Here is a 22084-nt window from a genome sequence, read left to right as displayed (position 1 = left end):
CATTGTCATTAAGATTAAATATAATAGGGCATCCTAAAAACGTTCTTTCATTTGATTGTAGTTCGAATGTCATTGCGTAAAAAGAGGACTGATATAAATTACTGTAGACGCATCTTGACTTTTACATTTTTTTCTTCGGAAAAACATACGAATATGTCATTGACCTTGTTTTTTTTACATGCAGGTTTATCGGAAATAACGTCCCAGCTTGTAAGTAAACCTCAAGAGAAGGACGCCACCATTTCCTGCTCAGCCACTGGGAAGCCTGCTCCAGTGATCAGTTGGTGGTCTGGAGAGGAAGAATTGAACAATAGCTTATCAGGGACAGTACAGAATGAGGATAGTTCAGAGACAACTACGAGCAACCTCAAAATCCCACAGTCACAATTCAGTGGAAAAGATGTGAAATGTGTGGCTAAAAGTGGAAGTATAGAAAGAAGCGAAGTCATTATTGTGAAGCAACAGATTGAGAGAGGTAAGAGAACTTATAAAAACTTTCCTTATGTATACATATAATATACCTGCACATTTGTTTTCCAACAAAAAAAACTAAAAAAAACCCTTTATACTTTGTTTTTGTCCTTTTTAGAGACTCCAGTGGCGTCCAGACTCTATGTCATGTCTGCTGTTGCCATGATCTGCTGCATTTTTACCATTTGTGTTGTTATACTTATTTACAGAAGGAGAAGTAGGTATCATGACGTATTTGTGTCTGAGCCTTGTGTATGAGTAAATAAAAATCAGTGAAAAGAACTTAACGAAAGCATTAATATTCTGGAGCAAACTGTTCTTGAAAAGTCTAATGATATATCGATACTTATAATTTTATCCCTAAATCTAAACTTATTTGTTGGTTCTGTCTGAAAGTTACATAATGTATCATTATTGTTTACTTTGACAAAACCTATATTGGATTTATGGAGTAGTATTAGTCAATTCATAATTGATCAACCTGATTTTAATAGTTTGCCTAAAGACTCTGTTAGATGTGTTTGTCTTGTGTTACTGATTGTTGACTGATGACTGCCTTCTTTAAATAAGTTTAATATAGATGTCATTGTAGCTCGAGCAATTTGCAATTGAATCCAAATTTATTTATTTATTTCAATGTATTGTGCAATTAACAGCATTCTAATGTACTTTTTATTTATTTGTATTTTTTATTTTTTACAGAACATCAGAAACACTGTGTTGAACTTGCGTGACATATTTATTCGAGATGCACCAGTTGAATGTTTTCCTCTCAGCACTTTATTGTATTTCAGATATTACAGTCTGTTACTTTAAGTAAGACTGTAAAAAAGCCTCTTAACTTGAATGCACTTTATTTTAGAGAACGCACTGAATGAATATTTATTTGCAAGAGAAAAGTTTTATATTTTATATTATATATAAATGTATTTAAATCTAAATAAATTGTATTACAAAAAAACATCGATACACTGATGGGTATGTTTTTTTTATGTTTCTCTCTCTCTCTCTCTCTCTCTCTCTCTCTCTCTCTCTCTCTCTCTCTCTATATATATATATCACTAGATCACTACAAAACAAACACAAAACAAAACACTGTATATGCCCTCTGTACAATACATGTACATTTTTCATAGTACATCTTTTTTACTCCTCAGTACACCTGCACTATTATATCTATATGTATCTTTATATCATTACTGTACATTCTGCCCAACATTTCATTCACTTATGTGTATATAACATATGTATATACAGTACAGACTAAAAGTTTGGACAAAAGGTTGTGACTCTACAATTTTCATAGTCATAAAAATAAAGAAAACTCTTTGAATGAGAAGGTGTGTCCAAACTTTTGGTCTGTACTGTATATATTTTTATATATAGTAGACTGTTTTTTCAGCTTGCTAACTCCTTAAATGCCATAATCTTGTAATCTTGTAACCTTTCACTTCTGCATATTCCTCTTCAATGCCATAGCCTTAGAACCATTTCTGTAATTCTTAATGATGTCCACACATCTCTGCACTGTTATAGCCTTTATATTTATTCACTGCATATGCTTTCATATATACCACTTGCTGTAAATATGCTAGATATCTATCTGCACTTCTGCACATTTTGCACTTCTGGTAGATGCCAAAATGCATTTCTTTGCTGTGTACCTGTACAATGCAATGACAATAAAGTTGTATCTATCTATCTATCTATCTATCTATCTATCTATCTATCTATCTATCTATCTATCTATCTATCTATCTATCTATCTATCTATCTATCTATATATATATATATATATATATACACACACAGCAATCCCCCATTTATCACGGTGGTTACTTTTTAAAACCACTTGAACGAAAAACGAAAAACCGCGATAATTAGACGCCACCGACAAAAATGTTTTTTTTTGTTTTTTTATTGTTAAAGCGGTAAATCATCCTCCCACACACCTTAAATACACAGAAAACATTTGCAAGAATACAGTGCTTATATTTTTATTAATAAATGTTATTATTTCAACATAAATGCAAGAGTTCAGCCAAACTAATTAGTTATGTGGCAAATGCAATTCTATGATAAATCGGGGGCACGAGATTCGGGGGATTACTGTATTTATATATATATATAATATGCTGATCTGCCAGGCATGAATTTCTTTAGCAATTTAAGAAGTAGTTCAGTTACCCTGTTGCCGGTTCACCACTGTTCCTTCTGACCACTGCATACTGGGGACATCCCACAAGAGCTGCAGTTTTGGAGATGCTCTGACCCAGTTGTCTAGACTTCACAATTTGGCCCTTTTCGAACTCACTCAAATCATTTTGCTTGCCCATTTTTCCCGCTTGTAACACGTCAACTCTGAGGACAAAATGTTTACTTGCTGCCTAATAAATTCCACCATAAATTGATTGGTTGTAATGAAAACCTGCACCCACACTGGCCCTTTCTGGAAAAGATTGGAGACCCCTGCCATAGCGTTTCGACGCAACGTCTCGTTCCCTCGGGGAACTAGGGTTACGGTCGTAACCCAGAGACGTTACTACTGCAGAAGTTAAACGCCTGTCATCAAAGACTCCCTCAACTTGACCCCATGTAAACATTTACACATTCATTCTTTAATATCTTCACAGGGGAAATTTATGTTCGCTATTAAGGCTAATAAATGAAAGAACTTATCCTGGTGGTCTAGTGGTTAGGATGCGGCGCTCTCACCGCTGCGGCCCGGGTTCGATCCCCGGTCAGGGAACCAACCCCAGCCACTCTTAGTGCCGGCCCCGAGCCCAGATAAACGGGGAGGGTTGCGTTAGGAAGGGCATCCAGCATAAAAACATGCGGATGATCCACTGTGGCGACCCCTAATTGGAGAAGCCGAAAGAAAGTTTATATTATATGTTAAAATTTGTCAACCAGTCAGCAACCAATCCACATCTATAAACATGCATGGAAAATAGTGAGAATGCGATCAGATGATACATCAGAGACTCTCAATGGGTCTATTATTGCATACATACAGTGAAGATGGTTTTAGACTGATGGTATTTTTTTACTCTTACTACAAATCTAACATGTTATGTATGTCAGAAGCTCATAAAAAAATAGACATGCAATTAAAGAAAATACAGGAATTAACTATGTTAGAAAAAATCTAGTCATGCAGAAGAGGTCAAGTTAAGAGGTAACAGGAGTCTAGAAGTCTGAGGGCAGTTTTGGAGGACAGGATATTCGTAGATCTTTGATTGTTCTGGGAATCAAAGAGAAACTCATGAGCTACGACAGTGGCATTTCTTCATGATGTAGGATCTAGAAATGTGACAGTATCCAAGTGATTCAACGATCCTTTGTAGTTAAAGGGGTGAAATAGTTCACCATTGTCTCAGTGTAATTTATTAGGAATAAAACATGAGTAAAAAAAACAGGAGAGAGAGAGTAAAGTAGATTTGGGTTTCGGAATAACTGTCTAATGCTGTGATAAAAGGAATTTGGTGTATTATTTTAATTTTAATTGATTTGGCACATGTTTTTACGCTGGATGCCCTTCCTAACGCGACCCTCCCCATTTATTCCGGCTTGGGACCGGCACTAAGGCTTGTGCAACCCTAATGGCTGGGGTCGGTTCCCTGACCGGGGATCGAACCCGGGCCTCAGCGGTGAGAATCCCTACCTAACCACTAGACCAGCAGAAACCCATCCAGTTCCTGCTGTTACTAGAGAAACAACGCGTTCGAACAAACCTGTTGTGCATGGTAAAGTACAACCGCTGCTGTAGGTTACAAAATATAATTCACTTCTGACCAGTAACATAACATCCTCTTCCCTATTCAAACAAATGCACATCACATAAATCATCTTGTGCTGTCTGGGCTGTTCTCTCTTTCCCTCTTTGCTCAAAGGTCAAATGTATGACAGGTTATTACTAAGATCTACATCAGTACTGTTAAGAACTCCTATGAGATGATGATACCTTTGGTTGTCTCACAAACAAGTTTTCCCTGCATTTAAGCAGCAAATAAATAATAAATGCTTGTCAGCATTTTTTGTACCGAACACTGTCCTTGATAATCATCCAATTTATTACAAAAATCGTGGAAATCATGAAGATTTCACACAAAAACTGTTCTATAAAATATGCACCTGGCTGTAAAGGGTTTCTCTTGTTTCCACTCGCACTGAAGGTCATGACTCTATATAGGTGGGTGTCACAGACCTCTGCAGGCGCTTTTGAAACGATAGCAGTTGTAACAATCTGCTCTCTTCACTTTCTGCAAATGAGATTTTTGTAAGGAAGTGACCCGGTGGGTGGTGGAAACAACACCTTGCTGAAGCAGAGCCGTCATGTCGACCACAAGTTCCACCGCTTTGTTCTTATTCTTCATTACTATCTGCACATTTTCATCTGAATGTTTGGGTAAGTTCCACTTTATATTTCCTGTTTAATCTTCAACCTTAATACTAAACTTGTATATAACTGAAATATGATCTTTATATTCGTTTGTGCTTTATTGTGTGTTTGTGCTGACACGAGACACTGTTTTTTTTTTTGTTTTTTTCATGACATGACCATAGTGCTAGTGAGAAATTTAAGGGCTCCAGTATTGAGAACAGAGAACCAGCCATTGACCCTCAAATGCACAGCAGAGTATGATGAACTGCATTTTAGAAGCATCGTGGTCTCATGGTGTTTTAAACCTACTATCAGCACAATAAATTGGCAGCCACTTAACGATCCTGACCTTTACTCACTCCATATCAACGAAAGTAAAATCAGTGAAAAAAGGCAACGAGATGCTTTCATTACATTTGAACAGCTGACTCTCAATAACACTGGATTTTATCAATGTAACGCCAAATGTAGTGCAACCGGAACCTCAGCTATAGGCCATGTCATCAATGTCACCGTAACAGGTATGAGCTCATAAATCATGTTTAAGTGTTAGAAATGTATCTGATATTCATTTAGAAGCAGTGTACGTTGTCATGTATGCTACATGTGTGTTTTGTCAGTGTTATTAGAGTCAGTTAAGAACAACCTTATAAAAAAAAAGGCTAGGTGAAGATATCATGTAACTGTTAAAGAATTGGCAAGAATGGTCATGTAACAAGCTTTTTTTGAAGAACCAGTATAACCCAAGTTGTTGTTAAAACAGTCTTCTTATTTTTATGAATATCTAATAAATAAAAACCAGGAATGTGCCATTAAATGAAACCGGATTAAAGAACAAAACGGCTGCAAACATTCGAGTTAAAACACTTTTTACAAAAAAAAAAAATAAATAATAAAAAAAAAAAATTCTTCTTTAAATGGTAGAATTTCAATTCTTTTAAAAAGAACAAGATGAATAGCATTGATTGCATTCCCCCTTGCAGTATATATATATATATATATATATATATATATATATATATATATATATATATATATATATATATATATATATATATATATATATATATTCTTATTTTTATATATACTTTATTTATCTGCCTTCTTTTTCTTTGTTTTTTCTTTATTTTTTTTTACCCCATTTTATTCCCTCATGCCGGACCGTCGTAAAAAGCATTTCACTGCATGTCGGACCCTGTATGTATGTGTATGTGACAAATAAAATTTGATTTGATTTGATTTGATTTTTCACAGGCGATCCTAAAAAAGGTCAGAAGATTCTGAACTGCTGTAACCGATGTGATGTAAATATGATTCTACTGACAATCAGTGTCATTTTTTGGATCCATAAAATTCACCTATTTCACCAAGTGAGACTGTGACTGATAAATCCAGCTGCAATATGGGCCTTTTTGGATTGATACTATTAGTGCATTTTATTTTATGTTTACTTTGATGTTACATAAGCATACAGTATTCTAATGCTTTGTTTTAGGAGGTTATCAGGGGTTCTTCTGCAAGCCAGACACAACTTTGTTGCACAGTGTCTGTCAAAATCTAGTGAAAGCCTTCCCAGAAGATTAACGTTTATTATAGTTAATGTTTAATGAGTGTAATAAACACTTGACCATATAATGTAGTTGCATATGGAACTGGCGGATTTTATATTATGTTTATATAATGAGGATAATGTTATTGTCATGAAAGGGTAAATTTGCTTGAATATTGTTTGGTTTGTTTTCTGTTATATTTAATTTTTGTATTTGTATTGTATTGTATTTTATTAGTGTGATGTTGAAATATAAAAATGTAAAAAAAAAATATTGTTCTTATCAAGTGCTCTGAATAATCTTATATCCAAATGTCTTCATTTAAATATGCATTTGTGACATGATTTGTTTTTATAAAGTATTTTTATTACACACACACACACACACACGCACACACACACACACACACACACACACACACACACACACACACACACACACACACACACACACGCAATGTTTATATACAGTAAATAAAAAACAAGGTAGACCATTTTATTCAGAGCATAGATTGTGTAAATAACTTTTAGCACCATCTACTGGCGGTACGTCACAACTACAAGACGTTTAATTTTTAATTTTTTAATATACCTACATTCAACACACACACACACACACAACACACACACACACACACACACACACACACACGCATGTATGTAAATTTTGATATTTATCAATAATTTTATTTGAATTAAATACCCGGTGCATTTTGAAGTAATTAAAATAAAAGAAATCAGAAGAAAGGAAAAACATTAAATAATAATTTTCAAAAAATTATATATATATATATATATATATATATATATATATATATATATATATATATATATATATATATATATAAATGTATTCACGTCAGAGCTGAACCCAGCCATTAGGGGGGCACAAGCCAGTGCACTCTTAGTGCCGGTCCCAAGCCCGGGTAAATGGGGAGGGTTGCGTTAGGAAGAGCATCCAGCGTAAAACATGTGCCAAATCAAATATGCGGATCACAAATGAGAATTTCATACCGGATCGGTCGAGGCCCGGGTTAACAATGACCGCCACAGGTATCGTTAGCCGACAGGGTACCGGTGGAAATTGGGCTACTGTTGGCCGAAGGAGGAGAAGGAGAGGAGGAAGACGTCTACAGAGACGGCAGGAAAAGGAGCAGTGTAGGAGAGTAGAGGTTCGGGTTGGTACTTTAAATGTTGGTACTATGACGGGTAAAGGGAGAGAGATAGCTGATATGATGGAGAGGAGAAAGGTAGATATGCTGTGTGTTCAGGAGACCAAGTGGAAAGGGAGTAAGGCCAGGAACATTGGAGGTGGATTTAAACTGTTTTATCATGGTGTGGATGGAAAGAGAAATGGTGTAGGGGTGATTCTGAAGGAAGAGTACAGTAAGAGTGTAGTGGAGGTGAAGAGAGTTTCTGATAGGGTGATGATCGTGAAGGTGGAGGTTGAAGGGATGATGATAAATGTCATCAGTGCCTATGCTCCACAAGTTGGCTGTGAGATGGAGGAGAAGGAAAGATTCTGGAGTGAATTAGATGAAGTGGTAGATGGTGTACCTAGGAAAGAACGATTGGTGATTGGGGCAGACTTTAATGGGCATGTAGGTGAAGGGAACAGAGGTGATGAGGAGGTGATGGGTAGGTATGGTTTTAAGGAGAGGAATGTGGAAGGGCAGATGGTGGTAGATTTTGCAAAAAGGATGGAAATGGCAGTGGTGAACACGTATTTTAAGAAGAAGGAGGATCATAGGGTGACGTATAAGAGTGGAGGAAGGTGCACACAGGTGGATTATGTTCTGTGTAGGAGATGCAACCTGAAGGAGATTGGAGACTGTAAGGTGTTGGCGGGGGACAGTGTAGCTAGACAGCATCGGATGGTGGTCTGTAGGATGGTTTTGGAGGCGAAGAAGAAGAGGAGGAAAGTAAGGATTGAAAGAAGAATAAGATGGTGGAAACTGAAGGATGAAGAGTGTGGTGTGAGGTTCAGGGAAGAGGTCAGACAGGGGCTTGGTGGTGGTGAAGAGGTGCCGGATGATTGGGCAACTACTGCAGGAGTGATGAGGAAGGCAGCTTGAAAAGTACTTGGTGTGACATCTGGAAATAGAAAGCAAGACAAGGAGACGTGGTGGTGGAATGAGGAAGTGCAGGAGAGCATTAAGGGAAAGAGGTTGGCAAAACAGAAGTGGGATCGACAGAGTGATGAGAAAAGTAGGCAGGAGTACAAGGAGATGCGGCAGCAGGTAAAAAGGGATGTGGCGAAAGCCAAGGAAAAGGCATATGAGGAGCTGTATAAGAGGTTGGACACTAAGGAAGGAGAAAAGGATTTATACCGATTGGCCAGGCAGAGGGACCGAGCTGGGAAGGATGTACTGCAAGTTAGAGCAATAAAGGATGGAGAGGGAAATGTGTTGACTAGTGAGAAGAGTGTGTTGAGAAGATGGAGGGAGTATTTTGAGCAGCTGATGAATGAGGAAAATCAGAGAGAGAGAAGATTGGAGGATGTGGAGTTGGTGAAGCAGGATGTAGATAGGATTAGTAAGGAGGAAGTGAGAGCAGCGATTAAGAGGATGAAGAATGGAAAGTCGGTTGGACCAGATGACATACCGGTAGAAGCGTGGAGATGTTTAGGAGAGATGGCAGTGGAGTTTTTAACCAGATTGTTTAACAGAATTCTGGAAGGGGAGAGGATGCCTGAGGAATGGAGAAGGAGTGTGCTGGTACCGATCTTTAAGCATAAGGGAGATGTGCAGACCTGCAGTAACTACAGGGGAATTAAGTTGATCAGTCACACCATGAAGTTATGGGAAAGTGTAGTGGAAGCCAGGCTGAGAGAAGAGGTGACCATCTGTGAGCAACAGTATGGTTTTATGCCGAGGAAGAGCACCACAGATGCCTTATTTGCTTTGAGGATGTTGATGGAGAAGTATAGAGAAGGACAGAAGGAGCTGCATTGTGTATTTGTGGATTTAGAGAAAGCGTACGACAGGGTACCGAGAGAGGAGTTGTGGTATTGTATGAGGAAGTCAGGTGTGTCAGAGAAGTATGTGAGGGTGGTGCAGGACATGTATGAGGACAGTGTGACGGCAGTGAAGTGTACAGTAGGTACGACAGACTGGTTCAGGGTGAAGGTTGGACTGCATCAAGGATCGGCCCTGAGCCCTTTCCTGTTTGCAGTGGTGATGGACAGGTTGACGGACGAGGTCAGACAGGAGTCTCCCTGGACTATGATGTTTGCAGATGATATTGTGATTTGTGGTGAGAGTAGAGAGCAGGTTGAGAAGAGCCTGGAGAGGTGGAGATATGCGCTTGAGAGAAGGGGAATGAAAGTCAGTAGGAGCAAGACAGAGTACATGTGTGTGAATGAGAGGGAGGGCAGTGGAGTGATGCGGTTGCAGGGAGAAGAGGTGGAGAAGGTGGAGGAGTTCAGGTACCTGGGGTCAACAGTGCAAAGTAATGGAGAGTGTGTTAGAGAAGTAAAGAAAAGAGTGCAGGCAGGGTGGAGTGGGTGGAGAAGAGTGACAGGAGTGATTTGTGATAGTAGGGTATCTGCAAGAATGAAAGGGAAAGTTTATAGGACTGTGGTGAGACCTGCGATGTTGTATGGATTAGAGACAGTGGCATTGAGTAAAAGACAGGAGGTGGAGCTGGAGGTAGCAGAGCTGAAAATGTTGAGGTTTTCGTTGGGAGTGACGAGGATGGACAAGATTAGAAATGAGTTTATTAGAGGGACAGCACATGTAGGATGTTTTGGTGACAAGGTGAGGGAGGCGAGATTGAGATGGTTTGGACATGTGCAGAGAAGGGACATGAATTATATTGGTAGAAAAATGCTGAAGATGGAGCCACCAGGTAGGAGGAAAAGAGGAAGGCCAAGGAGGAGGTTCATGGATGTGGTGAGGGAAGACATGCAGGTAGTTGGTGTGAAAGAGGCAGATGTAGAGGACAGGGTGGTATGGAGACGGATGATCCGCTGTGGCGACCCCTAATGGGAGCAGCCGAAAGAAGAAGAAGAAGATTCACGTCAGAGCTGGTGTAAATGTTTTTAGCGCCTCCTACAGGCGCTACGTCACAACTACAAGACGGGTTTTTATTTTATTCCTGCTAATGACGTGTTTCTCTTACAATGATATGACGCGTTTCTCGTAGTCACGTGAATTAAAAAGAAAACCGCGATATTTTCGCGTTATGACGTCAATTTTCAATTTTCAATCTTTTTAAAAATAAAAATAAGTTTCTCATTATGACGTGAAACTGATAAAAAATGATTGGGAAATAATTTTTTATGCTTCAATAGAAAAAAAACGCTTCCGGATTTACACATGAAATAATTTATAAATCAATAATAATAAAAAAGAATAATCCCTGTTTTACGTTCCTCGTTTAATAAACTGTGTTGAGGAAGTCAGAGGGTAAATCAGGGTCTGGTTTCTCTTCCTGTCCTTCAGCAAACACCACAAGCACGCGCTCATTTCGACTCAATTCTTTCCCCCGGAAGTGTGTAACCGGTAATGACGTCATTCTATATATTTTATTAAAAACAGTGTTTTTGGATTTAAAAAAATAGTAGATTGTTGTAGTTTATTGGTTACTTTATGCAGTTCATGGCATTGTTGTTCCAGTGGAGTGTGTGTGTGTGTGTGTGTGTGTATATATATAAATATATGTGTGTGTGTGTGTGTGTGTGTGTGTGTGTGTGTGTGTGTGAGGGGGGGGGGGGGTTTAATAACCGATTAATATTATTATTATTGTTGTTGTTGTTATATTGTAATTAATATCATTATTTATTATAATAATAAGAGCTCTGCTCGTTCACGTGTCTCGCGGAAGTGCAGGTGGAAATCGCAGGTTGTGCGCGAGACCCACACGTCCAGCCCTCGTGCACGAGCGCAGTGACCACAACATGCGCGTTTTCACACTTGTACATTGTGATCGGTTCGTGCAGGAAGGTGGAGGAGATCAGGAGAACTTCTGACGACGTGTTCCGGTTGCCCCTGAAGCTTTGCGTTGATCTGGAGATCAGAGCTCCTGCCTAAAACATGAACTTCTCCAGAGGTCTCCTGCGACTGCAGCGTTTTTATTCCAGTGGTCTCAGAGGCACATATCACAGGACACTGGACAGGATTGAGCTCATGCTTCCTCCCAAACTGAGACCAATGTACAACCATCCGGCAGGTAATTTATTATCTTCTACATGGTTTTTAAAACGGAAACATGGTGCATTCAATTCATGCTGCATTAAAGATACTGTTTGGTTGACCTTCATCAGTGGTCACCTGCTTTTGCATGTTATGCAATGCTGCAATCTTCATCCACGAGCCAACATGTGGAAAAGCAAACATTTTACGAAAGCAAACCGAAGTCCCTTCTCTGCTTTTAAAACTCTGACAATTGCATCAGATGAGTTTTTAGTGGGTCACAATAAAAACAGAGGAATGTTGTGTCTCTGATGTGGGATTTCAGCATCTCAGTGGTCCTCAGACTGGTTTCTGTGAGGGGCCACATCATTTTTCTTATCATTACTGGGGGACCATAAAGTGTCTAATAGTATTATTGTGGAGATTTTATTATGATTTTAAATATATTTATTATTCCTCCTAATGCTCCATTACTTTGTTTTGTTCTGCACCGTATAGACACATCAGATTTTTCTTTCCAAAAGATATTTCACCTATTAAAAGATCATTATTACTATAATAATCACATTTTTTCATATTCATAGCTCATTCATTCATTCATTCGTTTTCTCCCGGTTATCCGTAATTCGTGTCGCGGGGGCAGCAGTCTAAGCAGACCCCCGCCTTCGACTGCTGCCCAATCCTCACAGCACCGTCCCTTACGGTCCCTCCTGCAGGTGGTGAGCCCACGGGAAGGCGGCCCCACGTCACTCCGACGTCACGGACCTTGATATTTTCCTCGTAAGGGACCCCCGGAGCATAGAGGGTTAAGGGCCTTGCTCAAGGGCCCAAGAGTGGCAGCTTGGCGATACCGGGGCTTGAACCCCAGACCTTCCGATCGGCAACCCATCGGCAACCCAGCGCCTTAACCGCTGGAGCCACCACTCCCCCTTATATATTCATAGCTACTTTACTTATTTCTGCTTACGGTTGAATCGAAACAAAATAATTTGTCTACATTAATAACTAGAGGTCACGTGTATTTTACCAACAGCTACTGTAGATTGGATCGTACTTGACGATAACTGAATAATCAACTAATCTGTTTTTTAAAACAGAATCCGGATAAAAAAAATAAAAAAAAACATAACACTACATGTATAATAATAGTGAACTTTATTACAAAAAAAAAAAAAAAAACAGTACTGAATTATGACAATGTGCAAAAGAAAATAAACATGAATATATTCATTTATAAACATAATTATATAATAAATAAAACAAATAAATAAAAGGTCCCACCAGAAAACAACCTTAAAAAAAATAACAGCTGTAAATACTAATCTTCAAATATATATATATATTCATAATACATTTTAATTCCTGTGTCTCACCAAACACCAGTGCAATAAGATGTATTTTTTCAGAAATAATTTATTTATGATTTATATTTCTGTGTAACATTGGCTTCCTTTGGTACTGTGTTTTGTTGTTTTTTTTTCTTTAGTCTTTATGCTCGTGCTTCAAACTCAAGTTTTTCCAAAGACCTTTTATATAATTGCATCCTAGTTCTGTTATTATTGTGCTTTGCATGTTAATAGGTTGGTGGCCTGAAATGTGGGTTGAACTACGCTCACTAAAAAGTTAAACAGTCACCAAAATACAGTAAAATAATAAAAAAGAAAAAGTCCTGTTGGTCTTTGATCCATTCAAAATCTAACACTGTGACTTATAAAGGAAAAATACAGCCAGCAGACTAAAACGCAGTTTGGGCAGTAGTATATTTTTTGAGTTAGGATGTGCATAACTTTCAGATCGAACTTCTATTTATACACAAATCCTACACATCTGCTGTGATTTACTGAATTAGTGTGTATGTGCAATAGTTCAATCTAAATGCCTCGAAATGTAACGTTTAAAACCCCTGTGTCAACTGCCTTATTCCTAGATGTCATTCATTCATTTTAGAGTACAGCAAGTTTTTGCTATACCAATTCATAATAATTCACCATGCACTCCTCATTCAAACAAAAAAGAACAGTGAACATGTTCACCATTTTAATTCTATGGATCTACACAGATTTTTTAATGCTGTGGTTTTGTTTTTTTTCTCCAGGACCAAAGACAGTTTTCTTCTGGGCGCCTGTTTTTAAATGGGTGAGAACTATTTGATCTAATCTCATTTAATCTAATCTCTCTCTCTCTCACTCTCTGTGTGTGTGTGTGTGTGTGTGTGTGTGTGTGTGTGTGTGTGTGTGTGCGTGCAGACATTGCACACACACACGCCAGGCCCAAACGCCAGGCCCAATTTTGCTATCGGGCGGATAGTTATTTTGGTAGAGACTCAGCTGAGATTCATCTGTCAGCTGACTGAACCCCAGTGAACTGACTGTTGGTGTTATTGTGATGGTTTACGGCTTTTTGTTTAAGTGTGTATTTTTGGGCGAATTGCAGTGGAAAAAGGTGCTCAATGCTTTTAGATGACTTAATGGCAAATTAAACAGAAAAGCAGATGTTGTTTTAGGTGCACAAGTAAATTCCTCTGGCTGCAGTTTCCTTTGCATGTGTCTGAGGATTCAGAATCTCAGGATTTGTTATTATTCAGTTTAAAAATAGCTGACACTGTATCTGTGCTCATTCCTGCTTAAACTGCTCGAGCTCTGTTCAATAGGATTTTGACCAAACTTGAATCTTCGACCGGGCCATTCTACAACATCAGGTTCTTGCTTCTGAAATAATCCTATTGTTGAAAACAACTGTTTTCAAGCCTGATGATTACTGGAACAGGATACCTTGTTTTTGGCTTCATTCATCTTTCAATCAACATTGAATAGGTTCCTAGTTTCTGCACAATAAACTGTAAACCTTTTTAGGGTGTTAACCAGTAAAACGTTTGAGATTGTTCTTTCAACAGATTAATCGTCCTGAACACCTTTCAGAGGTACAATTGGCTTCTTGCTTTGTGTCTCTGAATGACCTTTTTAACCAGAGCACTGTTTTTTGAAGGACACCTATTGGTCTCCTCACTGGTGTGTCATATTGTTTCCAGTTTTTTGGATTTGATCGTGCAGGGTGTGTCCGGGATATTTAAACCAAACCTAGATCGATATTTGCTCATGGATGAAGTATCAAGTAGGAACAGTTTGAAGAAAGTATCAAAAGAACAGTTGCCTTCCAGGAACAGGTCTATTTACAGTATATTGAGATCATATGACATTTGTAAACAGGTGCATTGTGTTCATCTAATTGTTCACATCTAATTGTGACACAGTTAGATCGTGTGTGTTTCTCTATGTTTCTGCTCTCACAGTCTTTATAAATGATGGATTGTGATACGTTCACTCTTGCAGCTGTTGTTCTCCTTGGTTCTGTTCCGTGTCTAGTACACAAGCAGTTTCTGGTTTTTTTTGCCCACATTCCAAATTGTTGTATTGGTTTTTGCCAATGTTCTTAATTTTCTCCAACAGACTGCTTTCTGGGTCCTCATGATCTTGAGTGGAGATTCAAAGCGAATAATTGTTTAAACCTGCACAATGAGAGAACCTGGAGAGAACCTATTTTTGATCACTGGAAATGTGGGTCCAAATGATGTAAATTAAATCTGGAATTTTGATCAATCATCTCATTTATCTTTTAATCTCCAATGTTTCCTGTTTATAAAATATGTCAAATCTGTCCTTCAGGTTACAATTTTCAAAAATAAGCTCATATGACAAAATCTGCTGCTAATAATCACATGATCTTTCATAATAATGTTTATAATTTATTTTAAAATGCTTCTTTCCTTCTCAAGAAGTTGAAATAGTTGGTGTTCTGTATTAATGTGTTGCACTAGTGGTATATACTTTTTGGTACAAGTCAAAGAACGTGAAGTTAAGATTCATGAACACATGGTTGTGAAGAACTTGAGTGGCTGCACGGTGCCTTGACCTCAACCCCACTGAACACTTCTGGAATGAATTAAAATGCTGACTGCATCCCAGACCTTCTCACTCGGCATCACGACATCTGACCTCACAAATGCTCCTGTGGGTGAACTCCCACTTCCTGAAGAGTGGAAGCTATAAAAAATAAAATAAAAAGCCAATGCAGACTAAATCTAGAATGAAATGTTCATAAAGTACATATGAAGGTCAGCTGATTTCAAACATCTGGCTTTATAGTGTATTTATACAGCAAGTCATTTCATGTTAAGGCATTGTTTCTCTCCCTCTTTCTCTTTGCTCTCTTTCATTTGTCTGCAGGGCCTGGTTTTTGCTGGATTTTCAGATCTGACACGTCCCCCAGAAAAGCTCAGTGTCTCTCAGTCATGTGTCCTCACAGCTACAGGTAGTAAATCCAAGAACTTGTGCTCTGGGTAGTAGCTGGGCAGTTTCACTCTCTCTTTTTCACGCTCATGGAATACTCATCCCATGAGCAGAAATTATAATAAAAACCTTTTGAAAATGTTTAGATCTTAACTAAACTTTTTATTATTATTTTGCGGCTCTGAAGATACTTATGTTCCAAGAAAATGACCATTTCTATAGAACGTGGAGATAAAATATTCTCTCAATGATAGACACAACAGTTCATAGTGATTTCTATTGTATGGAACTTTTCTAATATCTTCAGGAGTTAATAGATGGTTTTCACATCAGCTTGGTATTTCCTTTACTTTCCTTTGACAGTGTCTTCTCTGAAACATGTCAGCCAGATGCTGTCACAAATTTGTTGGCATTTGTAGCAGCACAGGTTCCTGGTAAAAATGGCAATGTTATGGCTGTACGGATTGATGAAAGATTATATGGGGAGAATATTTAGATAGAAGTCATAGTATTGTATAAGTATATAAGTATAAGTTCTAAAAGTCATATTGTATAAATCCTAATTTATATTTTGGTAGCTTATGCAGCAAGTCTCTTCATTTTTAACTCACATTGTTATAAGAAGCTGAGCTAAAAGTTGCACAAGTGCTATTTGCCTTAAAATTTGTCTAGCAAACTTGTGCGATGATAATCTAAAGTATTTACAAATTATAACAGCATTTTAAAAGTTCTGACTTTACAGGCAAAATAAAAATATATATCTTCTATGCTCATGCCTTCATGATTGTGTTCTAGGCGTAATTTGGTCCCGGTACTGCTTGGTGATCACTCCCAGGATCTGGGCACTCTTTGCAGTAAACTTCTTCTTGGGGGTGTCTGGAAGCATTCAACTCCTGAGAATCTGGATGTAAGTGTGCACGCATTTGCTTATTAATTATTTTCATAGAAAGTATTAGTTTTTTTTCACCTCCAGTATGACCAATTAAATTACAAGTTTTGCAGATAATATACAGTCATTTACCTGCAAATTGTAGCCAATCATTTTATTTGGCTAACCCACTGTATACACATTATAACAATTCCTCAAACTGTCCATAATACCGCAATATATAAACAGTATATGGATAATAAAGGTTAGTAGATCACCCATAAACATTTAAACCTTATGCTACAAGGTGGTATCAAAAAGTTTACCACGTCTGCGATTTCATCACGGACAGCAAGTTAGGACAGAGAACAAACTTGGGCAAATCTGCCACAGAGACCTTTGACACATGTGAAGAAACTCACTGGAAGACAAAGCGAGATCAGGAAGAGCTTCAACGAGCTCAACCCCTGAAAATGTCAAAACCATTCAGCAACTCGTGCATGATGATTGTCGGAGAACAATCCACATGATCTCACACACAATCCAGTGGTGGTAGGAACACTGGGAGCGCTGTATTGCTGTGCAAGGGGACTATTTTGTAGGCGATAGTGTGTAAAGTATTTTCTTGTAAACAGAGCAAGTTTCGAATCTTTGTGATACCACCTCATATGTTGTTTCAAGATAAATTTCAGAATCAGTTAATGGGTTTATAGGCTTGATGAGCTGTAATTGTATCAGTTGGCTCCAGGCTGGATAAAAGTCTTTCTTATCTTAAAAGTCTCCTAACAGTGGGCTTCTGAGTGGTGTAACAGAAGGGTGCTCAGCCTATCAGCAGGGGATCGAAGTTAGAATCGCAAGAATTAACAAGCCTTTTGCTCAATAATTAGGGGCTAAAATAAGCAATACTGAATACAGCAGGTTATAACAGTTGCCCAGCTCTAAATAAGCTATTAAACCCCTTTGGGTCAGTGTAATAGAGCTATTAAAAATAGGCTTTAGTTATTTCACTGGGCCAAAAAGACGCTTAACAAAACTGTGTCACCAAAAAAGATGTCAGATGTCTGGGAAAAGAAGATGAACAACCTCTGTGCCTTTTAAAATATTTTTTAAAGGTAGAAGGCTGAAGATTGAGTGCGAGTTTGTTCTGTTCTTCTGTCGTTGCAATTCCATATGCATACTTTCCTCCTGACTAAAATGATGTTGCAAACGCAATCCACTAAACCGACACTTTTTTTATACATTATTATTAGATTTTAATGTCACACATGTGTTGCTCTAAATGGTCCTGGACTATACCCTTATTTGTTTTGGATTGGAGGGTGCATTTAAGGTTAATTGCGAAAGTGACCCTTGTATAATTACCATTTACATTTAGAGCATTTAGCAGACACCCTTATCCAGAGCGACGTACAAAAGTGCTTTGAACTCTCTATCAATGAATAAATCAACACTGGATAACAAAATTGGAAACTTGGGATACCATCAGCCTAAATGCTGTTTGAAAGGAGTTATACCACACTTTTTTTATATACCTAAAGACATAAAACAAACGGAAAATAAGTGCTAGTACGAGTGTTTCAGGAAGGTCTTCACCCGTCGTTTGAAGATTGGCAGTAACTCATCCGTTCAGACGTCTAGGGGAAGTTTATTTCACCACCTCGATGCCAGAACAGAAAACAGTCTTGATGTCGTCATGTGAACTGCAGCAAGACACCAGCCATCATTATTTTTATTTTAAATGCATTTGACAAGATTAAGTTGATAGTTATACCTGCACAGAAATCATACACCTGGTTGGAACATCTGTTCCATACTGGTGTATGGATACCATTCAATGATGGAAATGTGTTTGGGTAAATTAATTAGGAAGATCCAAACTGACAAAACAGAATAAATACACAGGTGCCCTCTACAGGCAAAGGACTTATCTGCAGTTTATTTTAGAGCAGCAAATTCTGTTGAATTGAAGGAATATGTTTTAATTTAATCTCAAGATTTTCTGGGAAGCTGCTTTGTGAAAATGTGCATTGATAAAAGGGGCATATATAAAGTTTAATTAAAATTCAGATAAAAAAAAAAAAAATGCAAATAGGATTCCAGCTTCAGGCTTGTCCTGATCATTGACTGTATGAATGTTTGAGAGTCTGTATTAGGTTTAAAAAAAAACCCTGGAGTAAACTAGATAAATAAATAATACTGGGCTGCAGCATTAGCATTTCTTTAAACCTAAAGATATAAGTTTTTGGTAGATGCTCTAATATTCTGACATTTTAGCTTATCTAAGTTTTTAGCTTTTTCAGAGATCCAATTTCCAACCCCAAATGAAGATGAAATATCTGCAACCCCAAAGTCAAGACTGCCCATATTTGCTATATTTCTAGAATTAAATCATAGGACTATTGAGAGATTTGCATGTTTTTAAATGGTTTACACAGGTATCTGTGATATTAGATATTAAAAACTAACGAATTATACTATGCACTGAATATCAGTGTATTAGGAAGTGTTATGTCGATTTTTTTTTTTATTGCACATTTGAGTTACATTTTACACACGCTTCCTGCATATCTATGTCTAGAAGACTTACACTGACGACGTACACTAGGGGACAGGTGTGTAGGTGACACAATATATACCTGTCGATCAGGTTTTAAAGTCTGTAAAACTGTAAAATGAGTAGTGATTTTAAACACAATGGTGAGCTCTGTCTCTCCTAAAACTTTCCACCACCATTGTGATTGTTGTCACAGGATGTGTCTCAGATGGAAAACTCTGACTTTAACCAAGTATTTACTGACATCAAAAATCCAGGAAAGTAGTACGCAAACAAACCTTCTGGTATGTTTAAAGGCTAAATAAGAGGGTTTTTTTTCCCCCAAACATGACCTGTAGATACCTCGATTAGTGTAATACTCAAAGACAGTACTTGTTTAGCAGAAGTAGATGGACAGAGACATTTTTCATTTATATTATAGAACTACACTAGTGCTCTGTTTTAATATAGAATAAACAACAGATGTATAGCTTCTGAGTTTTACAATCCCTAGTTTGGGAAGCCATGCACTAGGAAAATAAAGGTAAAGTCATTATAAAATGGATTTGTGCCATTTTTAACAACCATCAGTGAAAAATATCGTGTGAAACTTCTAGGTAAATCAAATAAAGTGTGAAAAATACTATCATAAATGCATGTTAAATACAGTACTGAAAACATTTTTAAGGTGTAACTTTTAGAGATCAACACAATTATTTGGTTGCCGGAACTATCAGCTGTCTGCAAAAATCCATACTGATAGTTTGTCCGGGTTGCATTATACAGTACGAGAGCGGCCTCTAGAGGCGAATCACTGACACCTCATTCTGTTTATCTGAAGTTTCTTTTTTTTTGTTTTTATTTATTTGGGGTGTTACTTTTTGTTTCAGTTTAAATGCATTTCTTTTATTTACCGCAATATTTATATATTTATATAATTAATATTTATTCATTTTAGCCATTTTCATGATTCAGTACTTTTTTTTTTTTTGTAAGAAAATTCAGTACAATTTTACATGAATTGTTTTTTTTTTGTTTAATCCAGTATTCATTTTTACAAACGGTTAATCGGCAAATACGATCCAACCTAGCAATCGGTGTCAGTAAAATCAGTCGACCTCTAGTAACTATAATAGAATGCTAACGTATGTAGCCAGGTATGCATTTAGCTATATTTGGATATGTATTTCCCTTTTTTAGGTACAATCAGGAGTTGAAGAAGAAGGAACATGAAGTTCAACAGTCCTGAACCAGACAGGGGAACAGAATATACTGGATACCATCTTAAATTAAAGCAAACTATGTGAAAAGAGAATTCAAACAGTATGATGTTTTTTTCTTACTGCAAATGCCAAAAATCCATTTTTTTATTACCTCATTCTTTGCCTTTATTTTTTTATTTAACTCTTTAAACATGAGTATGAATAACTGCATCATTTTACTATGTTCTATTAAAGTTCCATCCAATAATTTTGAGACATAACTATAATTTTTGTTCTCATAAATTTGTAGTTTTATCATTAATAGTGAAGATATATGTGAGGCAAACCTTTGAAATGTGGCCATAAATGTAATAAATGTTTTACTCTCAGGAGCTTTTTTTTTTAACCACATCTAAAATATTCCGCTGACTTTGGAGAAAAAAATAATGCAGGTGATACAAGTTTGTGATCATTTATTTTTTTTCATGAATGCAAAGTTTAAGTTGTAGACTGTACAGACAAGATCTCAGGGCACTTCTGTCTAGAGCTCTAATCAGACGTTGTCTATTATTAAGTGAAAGTGGGCCAGTCAGATATTTGTGCAGAATAGAACCAGTGTAAATGTTACACATGAATTGCAACACAACCTCTCAAAATGTCCAGAAATGCAAACAGAATCGTCTGTATAAAATGCCATGCAAAGTGTTGTAGACGTGTCTTTTTCTCTCCTGTTACTCGCAGTGAAAGAGCATCGTGACTCAAAGAGAATTCTTAATAAACCGCTTGGTTTCAGTATGTGCATGAGCATTTGTGTAATTTACTTTTCATCTTCATAATTTTAATGAGCCATAACATGAACAAGACCTCTAAAGGTGTGCTGTGGTACTGTATCTGGCAGCTAAATGTTAGCAGCAGATCTAACGATGGTCTTTATTTCTTTTTTCCTTTCCTCATTGTAGTCATTGTGGTAGTAGTCAAGGTAAAAAAAATGTTATAGTGCTTTTCACAACAGACATTGTGTCAAAGCAGCTTTAAAGAATTGAACACAAGTAAGGTGAGTGTGTATTTACCCCTGATGAGCAGCCATGGCGACTGTGGCAAGGAAAATCTCCTTTGTTATGAGGAAGAAACCTTGAGAGGAACCAGACTCAAAAGGGGAACCCATCCTCATCTGTATGATATCAAGAGTGTGATTATAAATCATTAAACAATACAGAACACTGGATAGTGAGAACTAACATGAGCACTGGAATGAAATGAGTAATGTTCTTTCTGCAGTCTTATACAGTCATTTGAACAGGAGTGGTAGTGTGCAGTAGATGAATTTTACAAAATACACTGTCTTTCGATCCATCTTAAGATATTGAGGGATTTCCATTAATCCAACCAGCGTAATAAGTTCAGCCTTAGTTCTTTTCGCTCTCTGATGCTCCGTTGCTGATGCTGCCAACTGTTCTTTCTATTATCGCTGACATATGCCCCATAATTACAATCTCTGGAAGCATTGGAGATACATTATATTGCCAAAAGTTTGCATACACCTAGTCATAAATATAGTTTGTGTTTCTTGAGCATCACATTCGATATTTAGTCTCAATTTGTTCTTATTCCCTCTATTCTTCTGGTCAGATGTTTCACGAGATTTTGAAGACCGTG

General features: G+C 37.4%; 2 protein-coding genes and 1 long non-coding RNA gene across 5 annotated transcripts in view; all 3 read left to right on the top strand.

The window, feature by feature from the left end:
- The window catches only part of LOC310715782 (OX-2 membrane glycoprotein-like), a 104859-nt gene extending 103547 nt beyond the window's left edge, over window positions 1-1312 (top strand). For 2 of the 3 annotated variants that reach the window (XM_083522479.1, XM_083522478.1), the window contains 2 exons: window positions 185-475; window positions 590-1306. In XM_083522479.1, coding sequence (XP_083378605.1) covers window positions 185-475; window positions 590-729 — 431 coding nt within the window. In that variant the 3' untranslated portion in view covers window positions 730-1306. Of the gene's footprint in view, window positions 1-184; window positions 476-589 lie in introns of all 3 variants that reach the window. The other variant, XM_083522480.1, reaches the window with a different exon arrangement.
- A 3362-nt stretch (window positions 1313-4674) lies between these two features.
- On the top strand, window positions 4675-6400 carry LOC310715819. The gene is made up of 3 exons (XR_014530394.1): window positions 4675-4879; window positions 5038-5376; window positions 6110-6400. It is a non-coding gene; the product is annotated as an uncharacterized lncRNA (long non-coding RNA).
- A 4426-nt stretch (window positions 6401-10826) lies between these two features.
- mpc2a (mitochondrial pyruvate carrier 2a) lies at window positions 10827-21223 on the top strand. The gene is made up of 6 exons (XM_083522518.1): window positions 10827-10909; window positions 11347-11576; window positions 13635-13675; window positions 15763-15847; window positions 16621-16732; window positions 20427-21223. The coding sequence occupies exons 2-6, from the start codon at window positions 11441-11443 to the stop codon at window positions 20473-20475; spliced, it is 423 nt and encodes a 140-aa protein (XP_083378644.1). The 5' UTR covers window positions 10827-10909; window positions 11347-11440; the 3' UTR covers window positions 20476-21223.
- The last annotated feature ends 861 nt before the right edge of the window (window positions 21224-22084 follow it).

Source organism: Silurus aristotelis (genome assembly GCF_946808225.1).
Source record: "Silurus aristotelis genome assembly, chromosome: 20".
NCBI lineage: Eukaryota > Metazoa > Chordata > Actinopteri > Siluriformes > Siluridae > Silurus > Silurus aristotelis.
The sequence above is the reverse complement of the archived record's forward strand: the minus strand, read 5'-3'. Positions and strand labels throughout refer to the sequence as shown.

Excerpts from the sequence above, each read along its gene's own strand:
- mpc2a (XM_083522518.1), top strand. The coding sequence starts at position 11,441 with ATGAACTTCTCCAGAGGTCTCCTGCGACTGCAGCGTTTTTATTCCAGT. Across the intron at positions 13,676-15,762 it reads GGGCGCCTGTTTTTAAATGG|GGCCTGGTTTTTGCTGGATT; the intron begins GTGAGAACTATT and ends ATTTGTCTGCAG. Across the intron at positions 16,733-20,426 it reads CAACTCCTGAGAATCTGGAT|GTACAATCAGGAGTTGAAGA; the intron begins GTAAGTGTGCAC and ends TCCCTTTTTTAG.